The sequence below is a fragment of the Centroberyx affinis genome, unplaced genomic scaffold, assembly GCF_046629955.1.
Source record: "Centroberyx affinis isolate AG114_WGS23_722 - 3 ecotype Tasmania unplaced genomic scaffold, CSIRO-AGI_Caff_v1 ptg000392l_1, whole genome shotgun sequence".
NCBI lineage: Eukaryota > Metazoa > Chordata > Actinopteri > Beryciformes > Berycidae > Centroberyx > Centroberyx affinis.
This window is the reverse complement of record NW_027279060.1, coordinates 373,633-389,260: the sequence shown is the minus strand read 5'-3', so window position 1 is coordinate 389,260 and position 15,628 is coordinate 373,633. Positions and strand designations below refer to the sequence as shown.

At 40.0% G+C, this 15,628-nt stretch overlaps 1 protein-coding gene across 2 annotated transcripts in view; it reads right to left on the bottom strand.

Annotated features, from left to right (window-relative positions):
- LOC139641632 (dynein axonemal heavy chain 11) overlaps nt 1–10,152 on the bottom strand; it is a 42,200-nt gene extending 32,048 nt beyond the window's left edge. The window contains exons 1-25 of one of the 2 annotated variants that reach the window (XM_071516136.1): nt 9,921–10,152; nt 9,605–9,732; nt 9,229–9,422; nt 8,931–9,120; nt 8,736–8,835; nt 8,380–8,591; nt 7,903–8,124; nt 7,642–7,809; nt 6,921–7,037; nt 6,632–6,793; nt 6,438–6,547; nt 6,103–6,298; nt 5,497–5,601; nt 4,988–5,383; nt 3,863–4,195; nt 3,173–3,427; nt 2,917–3,086; nt 2,610–2,832; nt 2,311–2,427; nt 2,120–2,206; nt 1,867–2,025; nt 1,546–1,629; nt 1,259–1,417; nt 1,023–1,145; nt 272–394 (exon numbers count right to left, since the gene is read on the bottom strand). In XM_071516136.1, coding sequence (XP_071372237.1) covers nt 272–394; nt 1,023–1,145; nt 1,259–1,417; nt 1,546–1,629; nt 1,867–2,025; nt 2,120–2,206; nt 2,311–2,427; nt 2,610–2,832; nt 2,917–3,086; nt 3,173–3,427; nt 3,863–4,195; nt 4,988–5,383; nt 5,497–5,601; nt 6,103–6,298; nt 6,438–6,547; nt 6,632–6,793; nt 6,921–7,037; nt 7,642–7,809; nt 7,903–8,124; nt 8,380–8,591; nt 8,736–8,835; nt 8,931–9,120; nt 9,229–9,422; nt 9,605–9,732; nt 9,921–10,152 — 4,365 coding nt within the window. Of the gene's footprint in view, nt 1–271; nt 395–1,022; nt 1,146–1,258; nt 1,418–1,545; nt 1,630–1,866; nt 2,026–2,119; nt 2,207–2,310; nt 2,428–2,609; nt 2,833–2,916; nt 3,087–3,172; nt 3,428–3,862; nt 4,196–4,987; nt 5,384–5,496; nt 5,602–6,102; nt 6,299–6,437; nt 6,554–6,631; nt 6,794–6,920; nt 7,038–7,641; nt 7,810–7,902; nt 8,125–8,379; nt 8,592–8,735; nt 8,836–8,930; nt 9,121–9,228; nt 9,423–9,604; nt 9,749–9,920 lie in introns of both variants that reach the window. The other variant, XM_071516135.1, reaches the window with a different exon arrangement.
- Nucleotides 10,153–15,628: the final 5,476 nt, after the last annotated feature.

Genomic DNA, 15,628 nt, shown 5'->3' with positions numbered 1-15,628 from the left:
TGTCCTACAGCAGTGATAAATCAGAGGACTCAATAGGGACCTCTCTACTCTCAGCTGTGCTGTTAGACAGTCAGACGGGGCAGCCCCTCACTGCACTCTCATCTCTATTCAACACTGAATGATCTGTGCTTCTCACAGACAACTGATCTTGAGAACCAGTTCTTGTGTAGTACAGACAGACATTTTTCTAAGCTATTTCAGATGATTAAAAAGAATACAATTCATAAGATCGCATGTAAAATACACCTTAATATATATCGTATGAATCTACCTGGTGATCCTCGAGAGTTTCAAGGAGTTCCTCGTCACATTTAAGTAGAGGCACAGAGGTTTGGTAGTGATCTTCATATGAAAGCTCCATTGATGCCCATGTTTGACTTATCTCTGTTATAACCTGAAATAAAAATAATAATAATAATAAAAACTTTTGACTGATATCAATTGTATACTGTGGTAAAAAACGTTTACTAATGGACCATGCTCATATAGTTGACAGGTTCCTAGTTTGATGTCATTAATTTTTTCATACCCATCCGGCCATCCCATGGTGAAAGGTATCTGGACTTAATCCTTAACTAGACCATTTGTAATTCTGAGTACTGTCAGAAATCCTGTTTGTTTATTGAGTGCATCTTTCTCCAAACTGTTCAGAGTGCGAGTACATGCAGCAGTGTGTAAGAATGTTTCCAGCGGTAAGTTTGGTAGCAAGCTAATTCTCCTGCAAAGCGAGAATAATTTCCTCTGAACAGTCTTCATCAGAGCATTTTAATTTACATGCTAGCAAAACTGAAAATATTGAACACATTTTTATCTTCCTTTGTCATATCTACCATCTGATGCAGAATGTTCGCGTTTTTTTGAATGGAGTATCAGATTGGATTCATAAACACACCTAACAAGACTTAACCAGAAATGTTGTGTGGTGTATATTGCATTATGGGATGGGTCTGGAGGACTGAATGACATCATTCAGGAGGATGACAGGCTTTATGATCATGATCCATTGAGAACTGAAGAAGAACCTTCTCTATGGCCGTTTCTTTGACTGCCTTATCCACTATGTTGCGAACTTCTTCTTCAAACAAATGGAGCTGCAGAGCCAAGAGGTCTTCCAAGGTGGTACTATCAGTCATGGTGAAGTCCATCTACTTAAAAAGAATTAGTCATTAGGAAAAGTCTCAGATTTCCATGACTCAAGCCAAGACATTTAACATAAAAAAAAAGTTATTCAAGACCTCTACTGTGTGTATTTCTGCACCTTAGTTGTTCTGATGAGCTGCACCCAATGGCGCTCTCGTATTGCCAGGTTCTGCAGCTGACTCACAGCCCGCAGTGACGTCAACAGGTTCTTCACATAAAGGTCTAACCCAGAATACACATCCCACATGCGGGTCTCTTTGTCAAGCTTCCGTATGTCCTACACAAACAGAAGGCAGGTAAACATAATTAGTTATTGGGGGCATCTGCTCCGAACAGCAACGGTGCATGAGAGCAAGACAGCAGGAGAGATGCGCTGGTGTGATGTAGCACTGTTGGTGACCTCACCTTGGCAAACCTCCTCAATTCTGCATCCATCTGGTCCACGTTTATCTGCCTCCATTTGGTCATTGTCCAGTTTTCCACACTGCTCTGTATAGATAAAGACACACAAGCAGAGGGGTGAATGGGCTGACGGTGCTTAATGGGGACATTTAGAGGCTGCAGGGCAACGCTGCTATTCAAATAATCAATGACAAACTGCAAGAGGACAGGCTAGTCAAGTTATTGAGTTATTGTAGACAAGGTGATGAAGCACTCAGCAGTATTTCCATTCCCTCATGAACAAATAGGGACATTTAAGTAAACAGTATACATTAAGCTACTTACCTGCACATATACAACAATGTCCCAGAGTTCTTTGAGGACAGCGATCTCTCGTCTGCAGAGTTTGATCTCTCGGTAGTCAGGGATGGTAACGTCGAATAGATTTGTGGACTCCTGCAGCTCTACTACCTCTTTTTCCAAGTCTCTGATTGCTTTTTCAGACTAGGAAACAGCACATGGCAATTGTTTTATCCAAAGTGTACAATACAGAGTTGGAGATTTGAAACCTATGATCAAGAAACGGTTAAACTCCTACTTTCTCTAGAGTGATGTAGGGATCCACTGCTTTGTAACTGAAGGGTGCCTCTGTTCTGAACTTCTCCCTGAATTTACTTTGTTTCACCTGCAGAATGAGACATCAGTTGTATGGTCTTTAGATCAGTCAATGCTCATATATAATTTCTGTGAAATTGATTTTAGAAAGGAGAACCAGAAGTGTCTTCTCACCTCAAATGCCATGCATCGTCTTCGTAAAACCATCACTTCTCCATTCTGCATGGGTCCCACCTCATGCCTCACTGATAGGGCCAGTTTCTTAGCCCCACTCCATTTTTCAGGAAGTTCCTGAAAAGAGAGTTCATTTCTATTCTTAAAGGTGTAATGGCCACAAAACATTTATAAATATTCTGATTGCTTGCATGACAATAAAATCAAATGTTCTTCTGTTATCGTATTATTTAATGTTGTTATTTGCAGTTAGCCTTGGCAGAAAATGCAAGCATTAACTCATTCCCTTCCATCCATACCTCCAGCTGAGAGTAGACCTGATCTGGTATGGTCTCTCCATATCGTTCCAGCAGGATGATTGTGTCCTTGAGAGGCTCAAACATCCTGTCTGTCACTGTTTGTCTGTCTCTGACCGCCAGCAGGTGACTCATTACTTCCACCAAGCCATGGTGATCTCCTTTAGACACAGCCTGGCCTAACCCTTCAACTGTGGCTCGGACAAACTCCTCCAAATCATCCAGACTGTGTGGGAGCGCATGCAGAGTGAGAACAGGGGATTGTTAAGGTATGTTCTGTCTTTAATAGCCATGCAGAAAGGAATTTTACCTGTTAGTGACATATGTCATGAGATGCTCCTTGAACAGCCAGCTCCACTTTTTTACGGTGTTAAGAAGACTGACTTTGAAGAACTTAATATCCACCCGGAACCATCCATCGAACACTCTGAAGTCTTCAACCTTGGAAATTTTAGTGTAGAGGTCCTCATAATAATCGATCTGTAAAATTAAGACCACACTAAATTAGAAACACAAGGCATGCATGGAACATATAATGTGATTCCTGAAATATGAAAGATTTTCACCTGTTCTTTGAACTTATGAATTGTGGGTGGGCTCTCTGGGAGTACATCCTCTCCATAAGCCTCCATCTCTTCATTCGTTAGCACATGTCCATACAGGAGAAACTGACAGAGAAACTCAGCCCGGTCATCGAGCCAGAGATGGGTGTAGCAATCAAACGTTCTCTGGTAATTTAGTGCTTTCTTGAGAATGTTCTCCACTCGCTCCATAATCTCCTGTCTCAGATCCAACAGATCTAGCATGTCATCCATCACATCCTGTAATAATTATATTACATTATATATTACCTCAGGTGTATGACACACATACCTGTTGCAAATAGTTTTTAGTTATTTGTTTTAACTTGTTTGGAGCATTAGATGGGTGGGGTTTGCCACATAGGGCAATATAATCAGTACCAGAAAGTTTAGGAAATCAGAGTAAAGTATAGATTTTGATTTAGTTTTGGCCAATTTAGTTTACTTTGTTGTGACTGAAAACTTTTTTGTGATCAATTATTTTTATTATTTTAAATTAAAAGATGTACAAATACAGTATTTTAAATATAAAATTTGCCTAATACCGCCCATGGAGTTAATATTACCTATACAAATGTACAAATTCAATCAGGCCTCAACATGGACATATAATATAATTGAGTAAATTGGAAGAAAATCTGTTGTAATATCCAAATCGTTACAAGAGCAAAATACCTGGTAGCTCTCCATGTTCAGGTGAGCAACCACCCTGTTCACGTTCCTTGACGTCTTGAAGATGTCTCCTACCAGTCCCTCTACCAGCTCATAGAGGCCGTCCCCTGCATCTCGCTCCAGTGAGGGGAGGAAGGTCATTGCTGAGCCTTTCAGCAGCAGGTGAGCCTCAAACAGAGGAGCCTGGCACGGCCACGACTCCATGTTCTCCACAAAGAACTCCAGAGAGTGGCTGATGGAGCTGAAGAGCCCCTCCACCACCATCTCATCCACATACTCCAGGTAGAACTGCCATGCTTCTGAAGCAGGGTCAGCACGGAAAAGGACCATGTTCTCCTGATGAGATTAGAGAATATTGGAGAGGTGGTGGGAACCAAATGCATTTAGATAGTGACACATTGTCCAATGTTTTGGCTTTGTACTCGTATTACTTTGGATTTCAAGTGATAGTGACTATGGGAAAGTATAGGTAGTAAGATTTAATTTGAGTATTGGTATTTTCATCCATTTCAGAACAACAGTTGAACAAATAGAGCATGTTTTATACACTGTGTCCATGATGAAGAGCATCCAAAGTATTTGGGCAGACAAAATAATATTCCATATGAAGCACTCATCTTTAGGATGTCATTAAAAAACATGAAATTACTTAGAAGAAGTAGAAGTAGAACTAGAAGCTTGAAAATTATTTGCATAAAAAACGCAAAACAGAACGTCAAACTTCACTGTCCAAAAAGAGGTTAAATTTGGATGTTATCTGCTCAAACCTGCAGTAATCAATTAAACTGAATCCAAAGACAAGCACATGAAGTAATACAAAATAAATATAATATGAATATTCTCCACTTCTGTGTCCTGTGCATAGAAGTGTTCTTTTCAGGTGCTGTAATCTCATGTTAGATAATAGATATCTTATCTTATGTTAGAGCAGGAATAATCATCCATAAAAATATGAAAATGCTCTACCACACCCTGAAAGGCTTTGGAGCTAACCCATTACTTTCATATTACTTTCATATACTTTATATTCTTTACAGCAACAAGTCTATCTGAAGCAAATGATAATGAACAAGAGTGAATAATATGAATATATTGTGAAATGTATTGTGAGAATCCAGCCATACACACCTGCACCAGCTTGTGAACAGAGTCTCCATCCGTCTGCATGGAGCTGTATTTCTTGTTGACACGCTCTCCCCTGTCTTCCAGCAGTATGAGAGCGCCTTTCTTGTTGTCCTTCCTGCAAAACATGGCCTGTTTGCTCCATCCCTTCATCAGCGACTGGATGGCTTCACAGTTGTCCTTGGTTCTCTGGACTCGCCACATGAGGTTGTGGACCAGGTCTTTGGTGGAGCTGATGAAGCTCCAGCAGTCTGGGTCCTGCCATGTCAGGTCGGTCTCTGCCCTTGTCAACTGCAGATCTATGGACACCAGCTCAGCTCTGATGAGAGGAAATTCCACTTCCAGCACTGTCTGCTTCAGCTTGTTGTACCATTGAACCAATAGCTGCAGACTGCTCACATACTGGAAAATACAAGTGTGTAGAGAGTGATGGGGCATGCTAGACAATGGGACAGATACGCAAGAGCTAATAGGTTTAAGTTTGTAATTCATGGAGTAATAAGTTTGTTTCTAACCTTTATGAACATGTCACTCTTCTGAAATACGGCCATTGCAGCTGCAGGGATGTTGATCTGATTGAGAGTCTGAATATACTTCACATCTTTCAAGACTTCAGTCAGCTAAGGTGGCAAAGGAAATGGTGATTAACTCAACATAGAGCGTCACAGTGGGAAGTTGGTAAAATGTTTTGTCTGAACTAACAGAATCCCTTTGAGAATACATTAACTAGATGAAATAATGCTAATACATAATAATTAGCTCCACCAAGGAGGTTATGTTTTCACCCGTTAGTTTGTCTGTTTGTCAGCAGGATATCTCAAAAACTTATGAGCAGATCTCCATGAAAATTGGTGGAGAGGCAGGATTTAGGCTGAGGGACAACTGATTAGATTTTGTTTGTGATTCAGATCTGGGATTCACGCCATTAGATGATTATTGTTTTTTAGCCATAACTATGAAACTAATGGAGATAGAGACTTAATTCAAAATCCTACAGGTATCTTTGCAGGGTCAAGAAATCAATTTAAGTTAAAATGAAGTGATAGGAATGATGGGTGTAACAGCAAGTTGGAGAATTGTTCAGCATTGGTGGAGTACCTGCTAGTTGGTATGTAAATTACCTTTGGATTGAAGTTGACTGAGATCAAACCAGATGAGATATTTCTAGAGATGAGGGGCTGGTTCAGGTTGAACAGGCAGACCTGGTCCAGACCATTACACCAGTCAGAGTAAATGTCCTCCTCATACTGGTCCAGGAGAGTCAACATCTCCATGTACATGTGGTACTCCTGCACCATCTCTGCACCCTCCATAGGCCTGGAAACATTACATGAATTGTGAAACAATGATCACTCATGAGCCTGCCACAAAAGTCATTGCATCTATTAGTTGTTTGTTTACCAATTTACTTCATTCATTCATTCACTGATTGGAACAGTTAAGTGTTTGCACTGACATGTCAAACAGAAATCTGAACTTTTCCCATGGGGTTTGAATGCGTTCCCTGAGCATTTTTGCCCACTTTAAGGCTCCAGATGTGTGAGCCATGTTCTTAGTCAGACCAGTCTCCATCTGTAAACAAAAAAAATTATGAAAAAGGACTGAATGACCTCTAAACAATGCATATTTTGCCTAGATTACATAGTATACTATATTCCATTTTTCATACAGTACCTGATTGAGCTGGGATTTATACAGGTATTTACATTTCTCCAACTCTTCTCTGAAATGTTGCTGCAGGATAGGGAAGTTAGGAGTGAATGTCTGCCTGATTTGTCTTCTCTCCAGGAAGGGTCCAAAAATAACTAGCAGCTTAAGGACAAAAAACAAATGTCTGTTCAGATGATGTTGGTCTTCCACTTAGTAGCTCTGTCGTTCATTATTCACTTTATCAACATTGTCATCAGCAACATCATCCCCACTAGCCAGCATCACTTACTTTGAATGCCGATTCCAATCCTGAGCAATCCTTAAAGGCCAAGCAAAGAATGGTAGCAAGGCGGCATTCAAAGTCCACAATCTTCACTTTGAAATCCTTATACTCTTTTTCAAAATCCTTTGAAGAAAGTGAACAATTCATCAGTACTCAATGATGGATGCTGCAATGTGAAAGGCTACGGATTATGAATGTTATTTGAATTTGCTAAATCTATAAAAGTCCTTGCCAATATTTCCTGAGCAAGGTATAATTTTGACTGTAAAAATCATGTTTACAGCACATATTGGAGACATGTCACAATACCAAAAATACCAATTGGATGTTTGACAGTAATTAGCGTTGCTAGGCCTTACCAAAACAAACTAACCAAACATTTATGACCAGAAACACTTGTCCTGACATGGCCAGCTAATTACTCACCTTTCAGCAATTATGTTTAATTTCTACGAGGATATCTTATCTAGGTATGTAGACCCAGTTGATATATGGCTGTGACGTACATTACTCTAGAAGAGTGGCCAACAAAATTTCCACAGCAATAAACTGCCTAAATCAACACACCACTACGATCTTTCCATATCAGTGTTAGATGAAGGTAGCAATAGGCAATTATATGCTATAAACATATTTCAACCATCAAACTATAATCATTTTGATACTAGTAGTTATGGAATACATCTGGAAAAAGTCAAACACAAAGTGATTTTTAGACAAATATCACCTGTGAGTTGCAATCAAGCAGGTTGTTTTCACTGTGCTTTAACACCTGGCAGTGGTCGCTGAACTCTCTATACATCTGAGCAGCCTGCTCACTGTAGATTTTGCCTTTGAGTCCACCAAATTCCAGTTTTTCCAACCGCTGAAAGTCCAGCATAATTTCAAACAAGTCCTGAAAAGACAACGTATTGTAAAAGAAAACAAAACCAGTTTGTTCACAAATTCTATGAAGATGATATTAAGCAAGGTGAAAATGTGACCTCACCTCCAGCTGTAGCGCACGATTAAGGAACAGGTTGAAACGTGTGAAAACCATGGCAGACGGGAAATCCCAGGGTGCATTTTTCATGTGGCGGCCCAACTTCTCCCTCTGGGTCTGGTAACTCTCCCGGAAACATCTGAAGACTCTTACCACCCTCTTTACCCTTTGTAGACCTTCGTCTGCATCCTCTCTGAGTAGCAGATCTGCAGAGAGGTAATCTGAAGCCTAAAGGGTGAAAGATGGTATATATTTGTGAATTATTGGTTTGTTTCAGACAATTAGTGACGTTAAAGTAACACAAACAGACTAACATCAGCAAAACAACATTCAATTGAATATTGCACAAAAGAATGATTATGCACTTCATTCTAAACTTTTCCACACACCATGCCCTCCAACAAACGTTTACATCAGCAGAAATGTCACAAGGCTGTGTCACTTGACGTAATCCATCGCTATGCTACAAATGAGGAGGCTAACCTGTTGAATGAGCAGATTGCAAAGTTCCTGCAGCAGCACCACGATGCGTGCTGGCCTCCGATAAGACGGGCAGTGGGTCCAGATAAGGAAGAGCATGTGGAAGAGCGCAGGGATGAACGGCTCAGTGTGAGGAAATCCTTCCTTTTCCAGTTGGGACAGTTGTGCACGCAGTGGCCGTAGATGGAGATCAATGTCCTGGGCCTCTTTTAGCGCTTGTAATTGCACAAGAAATTCCCATTGCAAATATAAACAAAATGCTTAGAGACAACTAGTTTTGTTAATCACATGGGCTGTGTTGTACATCCTACATTTGACAAAACACCAAATGCATTATGTATCATTTGGCTACTTCTTACCATCAAATACATTTCCAATCAGAGTTTTGATTGTTGGATGATAGCTGCTCTCCATATTCTCCAAGATCTTCGCCATCTTCTGCACAATGGGACTCTGAAGCTAAGAATGAAAGTACCAATAGCTTTAACATTGAGAAGAAAATCAGGAGATGAAAAAAAAATGAAATCATAGTGTGTATTATGGAAGATGCATGCCTGCTCATAAATGTTCTGTATATTGCTCTTCCTGGAGGCCCAGAAGTCCAGCTCTACATTGGGTCCTGGATGAAAGCCCTTCATAAGTAGCTCTGCTGAATCCTCCTTCAAAACCCTCTGGATCAGGTTGGTCCAGCTGATGACCTGGGACTCTATGGTGTGGGCCAATGTCCTGTCATAGCTATCATACCTGACAGGAAAAAATATAGAGGCCATTTATGGAGAACACTTATATACTTATAAAAAAGACTAAGATGCTAGTCTCTGATACAAAAACAAAAAGGGGGTATTTCCTTACATTTTGATGGTATTGTCAGAATTCTCTATCCAAGCTGTCGCTGTTGGAATAGGAAGGACAGTTTTCCCTAAAATCTGGCCCCGGACAACTGACGTCTTACTCCTCATGTTCTCAACATGTCGAATAATGTCCTCAGACATTAGGTTTGGCCACATGTGATGGTTTTTCTTGTTTGACAGCAGTGGAATGCATACCTTGAGTAGAGATACAGAATGAATTCACTCAGTTCTCCAAAAGGCAAGCTATAAAACACAACAGGTCATCTGCATAACCAAAATAATTGACGCCACTTACAGTAAATTGCTTTCTTTACAGGACCAATTAGCTCACTGGTGTGATATTAGATAGATGGCAGGCTAGAGGGTATAATAATCACCTGTTCAACTGTGTTTGACAGCTGCGGCAGTGGTGATGGAGACAGGAGGCCGAAAAGTAGAAGTTCCCTGCAATTTTCAGAGTTGAGGGGGACAACTCTCTTCTTAAGAACATAGACTTCCTTGTTTTGAGCAGCAGGTGGGCCCTGCATTTCAAATAAGATGACAAGTTTTTACTACAAAACATTTAGATATGGCAGGTTCAATCAATATCTACGAAAATAAAATCAGTCAGGTCAAATCCAAACTGATTTAGCAAGTGGTCTACTTGTCACAAAGGACTACACAGATAATTATCTTAATTAATGTATTGCAAATTCTGCAACAGGCATACCTCTTTTGAAGCAATCAGAGAGCCATTCGCTGATGGAGAGAAAAATATAATACTTTGTTTTTCAAAGAAATCTTTCAGAAGTGTCTGGACCTCTTGGCTGACTGCACTCTTCTCCCATGTCTCGCGCTGCAGTCGCAGTAACCGACAAACCTTTTCCTCGATAAACTTTACTCTGTCGTCCTCCAAAAAAGAAGGCACACTTTCGTCGTCGGACATTGTTGCTCTATGACCTTGACATCTTTTAACACCGCCACTTTCTGCAACAAACTAGCTAGCCCCTACGTGAATAATTTGGTGTTAGCATAGTTTTATCTTCTGTACTCTCTGCCCACAAGACTGGCATGTGCAGTAGAATGTTGGGGGCGGTTCAGCGTTCCGTTGCTTAGCGACAGCCACCATGCTCAATCACTGCAAGTTATCTTTATACGCCACACAAGGTGCATTCAAATTGTGAAGCAACTTATGATTTCATGTAGGACCCTTATCCACAATGACAGTCAAGTTTAGTTTCTCTATTTTAGTATTTACTATACTGCTACTACCCCTAACAATGTGTACTATTTTACAGAATTTCAAGTGAACCAGTATATCAATCATACCAGTAGCCTATCGTTGTTTGCCTCCTTGAAAAATGTGAAAAGTGTAAAATGCACAAAACATTTCCACATGGATTTTTAAAATTACCACCGACATTACAATACCCTACTAGTACAATTCATGTTGTTTTGCTAGGTCACACCCATAGTCAGTACATAGGCCATGCTCAGTCATTTGAAATTCAAAGAGCTGCAATAATTCAGTTTAGGCCTAGAGTAATTCTTTCACGCCATTAAATAGTTTAGCTTGAGAGACATTAAGCACCTGATGTAGAGGAATACCAGTCTATTTAGTTTAAGCCTGGCAAGATCAGCAGGTTCTTTGCTCCCAGTGTGCTCTTTCTGCATTTTGATATTATTCCACTGTTTTTGTTTTTCTTTGTAAATACTGGGTCTTAATCATTACATGTTTGATTAAACTAGGGCCTACATGATGATATTTTCTGATATTTACCATGTCATGGCCTATAGTTATTTGATTGGACAGCAGCCTACATATGACACAGTATAGAGCATGTGGCATATGGTAATCCAAAACATTCCTATAGTATAAACAGGTGCAAACAGTGCCCATGTACGTACTTCATCTTTGTGACAGCAATGGACCTGAATTATAGGTTAGGAACTAGTAAAAAGTGTGTGTGTGGGTGTGTGTGGGGTCTCTTTTGTAGAAAGGCTCATCCTCACTTTAGTTTTTGTGTTGTGTTAGCAGCGTTGTCCCAAGCAACAGTCTTTTACAAGGGTCGAACACCTCATCTTGAGAGCATATAGCCCAGTGGTCGGAGTGCTTTAAACAAATAAAATAGCTTAGGGGTATATTTACTGGTACACTGATCAAGCAGAGAAAGCTGAAATGAATTATTTCTATACAGTATATAAGCCATGCTTTTGGAGATAGTAGTCACTATGCAGGATTTGTCTAAACCACTGATAAGCCATGGTTTACCAAGAAGCTCAGTGGCCTGAATAACATCAAGAAAAAGACAAAAGAGTCTGATATGCTTTGTAGGTGTGGTGACAATGTGCTCTTTACTGGCTCATCTAAATCAGGTGGAAAAGAAAGCCACTGTACCTGATTGAGTGTGCAATGAGACTGAGCCTCTCCAGAAATCATGGCACTTTTGCATGGGGAGGAGGGGAGTAGTCTATGTAAGAGTCTTATGATGCATTTCAACCATCTTGGCCATCATTGGGGTGCCACTTCACTTAACTTCTCTTCGACGTAAGACTCTGACAACAGACACATACAAGAGTGTCTTAATTTCTGGAAAAGCTCAGCCTCACCATGCTCGTTTTCAGGTACAGTGGATTTCTTTTCCACCTTTTTAGCCTCATAGAATAGACTCCCAGGAAGGGAAACGGAGAGGAGACTGAGTGAGACAAACTCCTCAAATTTGCAGGTGGCACCACTGTATTGGTCCTCATCACTAGCAAATGACAAGACCACCTACTCAGAAGAGGTTGCTTGCCTGTTGCTATGGTGCTAATAACAACCTGGAGGTAGCGCACTCATGCAGTTAAAATGAAGATGACTCCTGATGTAATCCACACGCTCATTTTACTCTGGAAATCAGCACAGATGTTAACATGCTTGAGAACAAGATTCACTCAAGTTGCTGAAGTCCTGAACCTCTTACGACGTCAAATGGGATGAGAACGTCCCCACTATCATCACAATATGGAAAGAGAGGAAGGTCACCATCTCACAAACCAGGCCCAGTCCAATTGTAGTGATGCATCATGAGGTATATCCTTCCACCCTCCATCACAGTTGGTTTGGCCTTCACAGGGGGAAAAAAAGCTTTGCACTATCTACGCTCAGCGGGTCACCGTCTGCCAGCTGCCTCTGATCTAGGACCTGTAATGTCAGGGCAAGAAAGTGAGCAAGAAAGATTACCCCGATCCTGCCCACCCAAGCAACCAAAAACTACCCTTAGGAAAAGATGCCGTCAAAGTTGGCACTATACCCGCCACCTCAACCATTTTCTTGCCAAGGCTTGTCCACTGCTGAACTAGCCCTCCTAATACTCCGTCCATCACTTGACACTTAAACACAGTCAATCATCTAAACCCCCCCCTTCCCCCTCCCACCCCTCAACTGAACACTCATACCCGCTGTGCAACATGCCACCAAAAAGACAGACTGTGCTGCAATCTGCCTGTCAATATTTAAGCTCATTTATCTCCTACAACCATTGAAACTGCACAATGTTGGAAATGAAATCTGTATTCTGCAGTAATGCATAATCCATTTACTAATAATATTGTAATTTAATACATTTGAAATGGTTTGTGTGTGTGCGTGTGTGTGTGTGTGGCATATAGTCTGTCTTGATGCTCTCTTAATGCACGTGTTGCACTTTATCTTTTGCCTTTACACATTGCACAAGGTAAATGCATATTTTGAAGCAACTTATCCATGCAGTAACGTCAGTGTTTTGTTGTTCTAACTCCCGAATTGACTCCCAAAACAGCATTATAACTACAGATGATACAACAAGCTTGAAGTCCTTGGAAGATGTGACGTTTACGCTCTGCCACCAACATCACCGACACCACAAAATTCTGCAGATAAACTCCCTGATCTGTCATTTCATGGTATATGCATATAGCTTATTCACAACCCATCTCTTTATTCTGGTGAAACCCTTAAAGCGTTCAAAAGTGCCAATGCATTTCGGTGTTTCAGATTACCAGGTGTTTCAGGTAAGATAAAATTACATTTCTAAATTGCTGTTACCGTGTCACATCTCTCTGTATCATGTCACCCCCTCCATCCTGACACACTTATTAGAACTGACAGCACAACACATGACAGGCGTTTTAATTGGTACTCTGTAAGTAATGTGTTAATTAATAAAAAAGCAATGCTAGGCACATTCTCTCACTGTGAATGTTTGTTTTGAGAGTCAATTTGGGAGTCACTATGGCGACAGAACAGTGACAACACTGCAAGTCTAGACAGCTTCTTCAAGGTATCATCTGCAGTGACAAGAATCAATGCAGAATTTAAGACCTCACAGTTCAAATTTAGTTTCTCTCTTTCAGTAGGCTATTTACTATCCTACTGCTACCTCTTATAATAATTTATACCATTTTACATCATTTCAAATGAGCCATGATATCAATTATTGTTTGTTTCCTTTAGTGAGATCTGACGTACATATCAGATCAAGAGTAGAATTAGGAAGGACAGGGGATAACAAAATTAAAGAAAAACATATGGGTTCACTCACAATATGCATCTAAAAGTGGGAGTATTTGTTGTGTTCTTTTAACTTTCTATTTCACTTGATTTGAACTGCACTAGTTTACTTTTTAGGTCTTTTATCTTGTGGATCTCTTGTCTGTACTTTTTAAATGTACATTTTTTACCTTTACTGTACTTTTTATTACTATTATTTTTTATTACTTTACTGTATTTTTTATATACATTTAAAAATGTATATTTGCAAAGGATGCTGTCAAACATACGCAAATTCTATTTGATAATTCACATTAATTTTTTTTTAATTACCACCTCCATAACAATACTTGTATTATCCCTGTTGTTTTGTTAGTTCACACTCATAGTTAAAACATGTTCAGTCATTTGAAGTTCAAAGAGCTGCAATAGTTCAATTTAGGTCCAGATAAGGCATAGAGATTTTTTTTTCATGTCTTAGGCTATAGTTTAGCTTGAGAGACATTATGCTTCTGGTTTAGATAAATGTAAATCAATTTAGTTTGGCTATATCCTAACTAAACTCAAACCTATTTGAGAATCACATGGATTTTAAAATTACCACTGCCATAACAATAGTCTTATAATTCCTGTTGTTTTTTTTGTTCACACTCATAGTAACATCAGAGGTTGTGAACCCACTGGCTTAAATACATACACGAAACAAGAAACAAGTTCAAATTCTAAAATCAAATAAATCCAGTATTTAGAACTACATATGACATTATCACAAGACTCCAAATAGATTTTAACAAATAGTTTTTTGAAAAACAGTGGAACAGATTTATATTAAATAACATCAAACTAAACCTAAACCTAACCTTAACCTGCTGTGTGTGTAACAACACATGTGACCCCGGGATGTGAGAAGGTCCACACCACAAGGACGCCCTCTACAGGACTCAGTGGACCGGAGAGAGGGAGGCAGGGCTACTTTCAATGTAGGTCAGGCAACTGAGAACATGTTTCACATATCAGTTATATAGCCTATCTCTGACAGAAATTACTACAGATGTGATAGGCCGCGCAAAATATCACAAGCAAAAGCATCGTTGATACTGTTTATCTGATGGTGAGGCAAATCATTGTTATGTTGACTCATTGTTTATCATAATTGTTTAAATAAGATGCTTAAAGAAGCTGAATGAAGTCCTGCAGACCTGTGCAAGATGAAAAAAAAAAGATGAGAAAAAACAAATGAATATGAATTAACACACTGGATCGCATATTTTCTCGGGGATCTTGTGAAGTTGGTGACATGTGGCCACCGTGACTGTCGTCGGCGTCCTGTAGAGGGCGCTGGCTTTTTTCTTTTGGCAGAGCTTTACACAGTCGCTGACCTGGGAACGAATTTGATCTCGTTGTTATTTTTCTAGAAAGGGAAGTCATATCTAAAAACACACACACACATCAGGGGAGCACTGTGATAGTTTGGTACGTCTAGTAATTTATCACATTGACGAAATAATAATATCTTGTCAGTCATTAATCATTTGCCCCCGAAATGTAGTCCCTATAAAGCAGTTTTGAAGTTTTGGTGGTAAATACTATTTGTAGGAACTTTTCCACAGTTAGGGTTTAATTAATTGACGCCCCTGTACTGACTTGTTAAAAAAAAAAATAGACTACTGGTAGGTGCTCGACCTGGCAGTGGAATCTGTGTCAGATCACACAAAATCCTGCCCGATACTCACGAGCCTCTTGCTGTGTTATGTAAGCCCCAGAATGAACAAATTTGTTAGCCCACACCCGAGGGCATCTGCTGATGGATATGCTGTCCTGGGGGACTGGGGAAGCCGCAGTACAACAGCCGGCCGCTTATCTTGAAAGGCTTGTTTTAAGTGTTCCTCTGTTGGGATACAAAAGCTTTAAG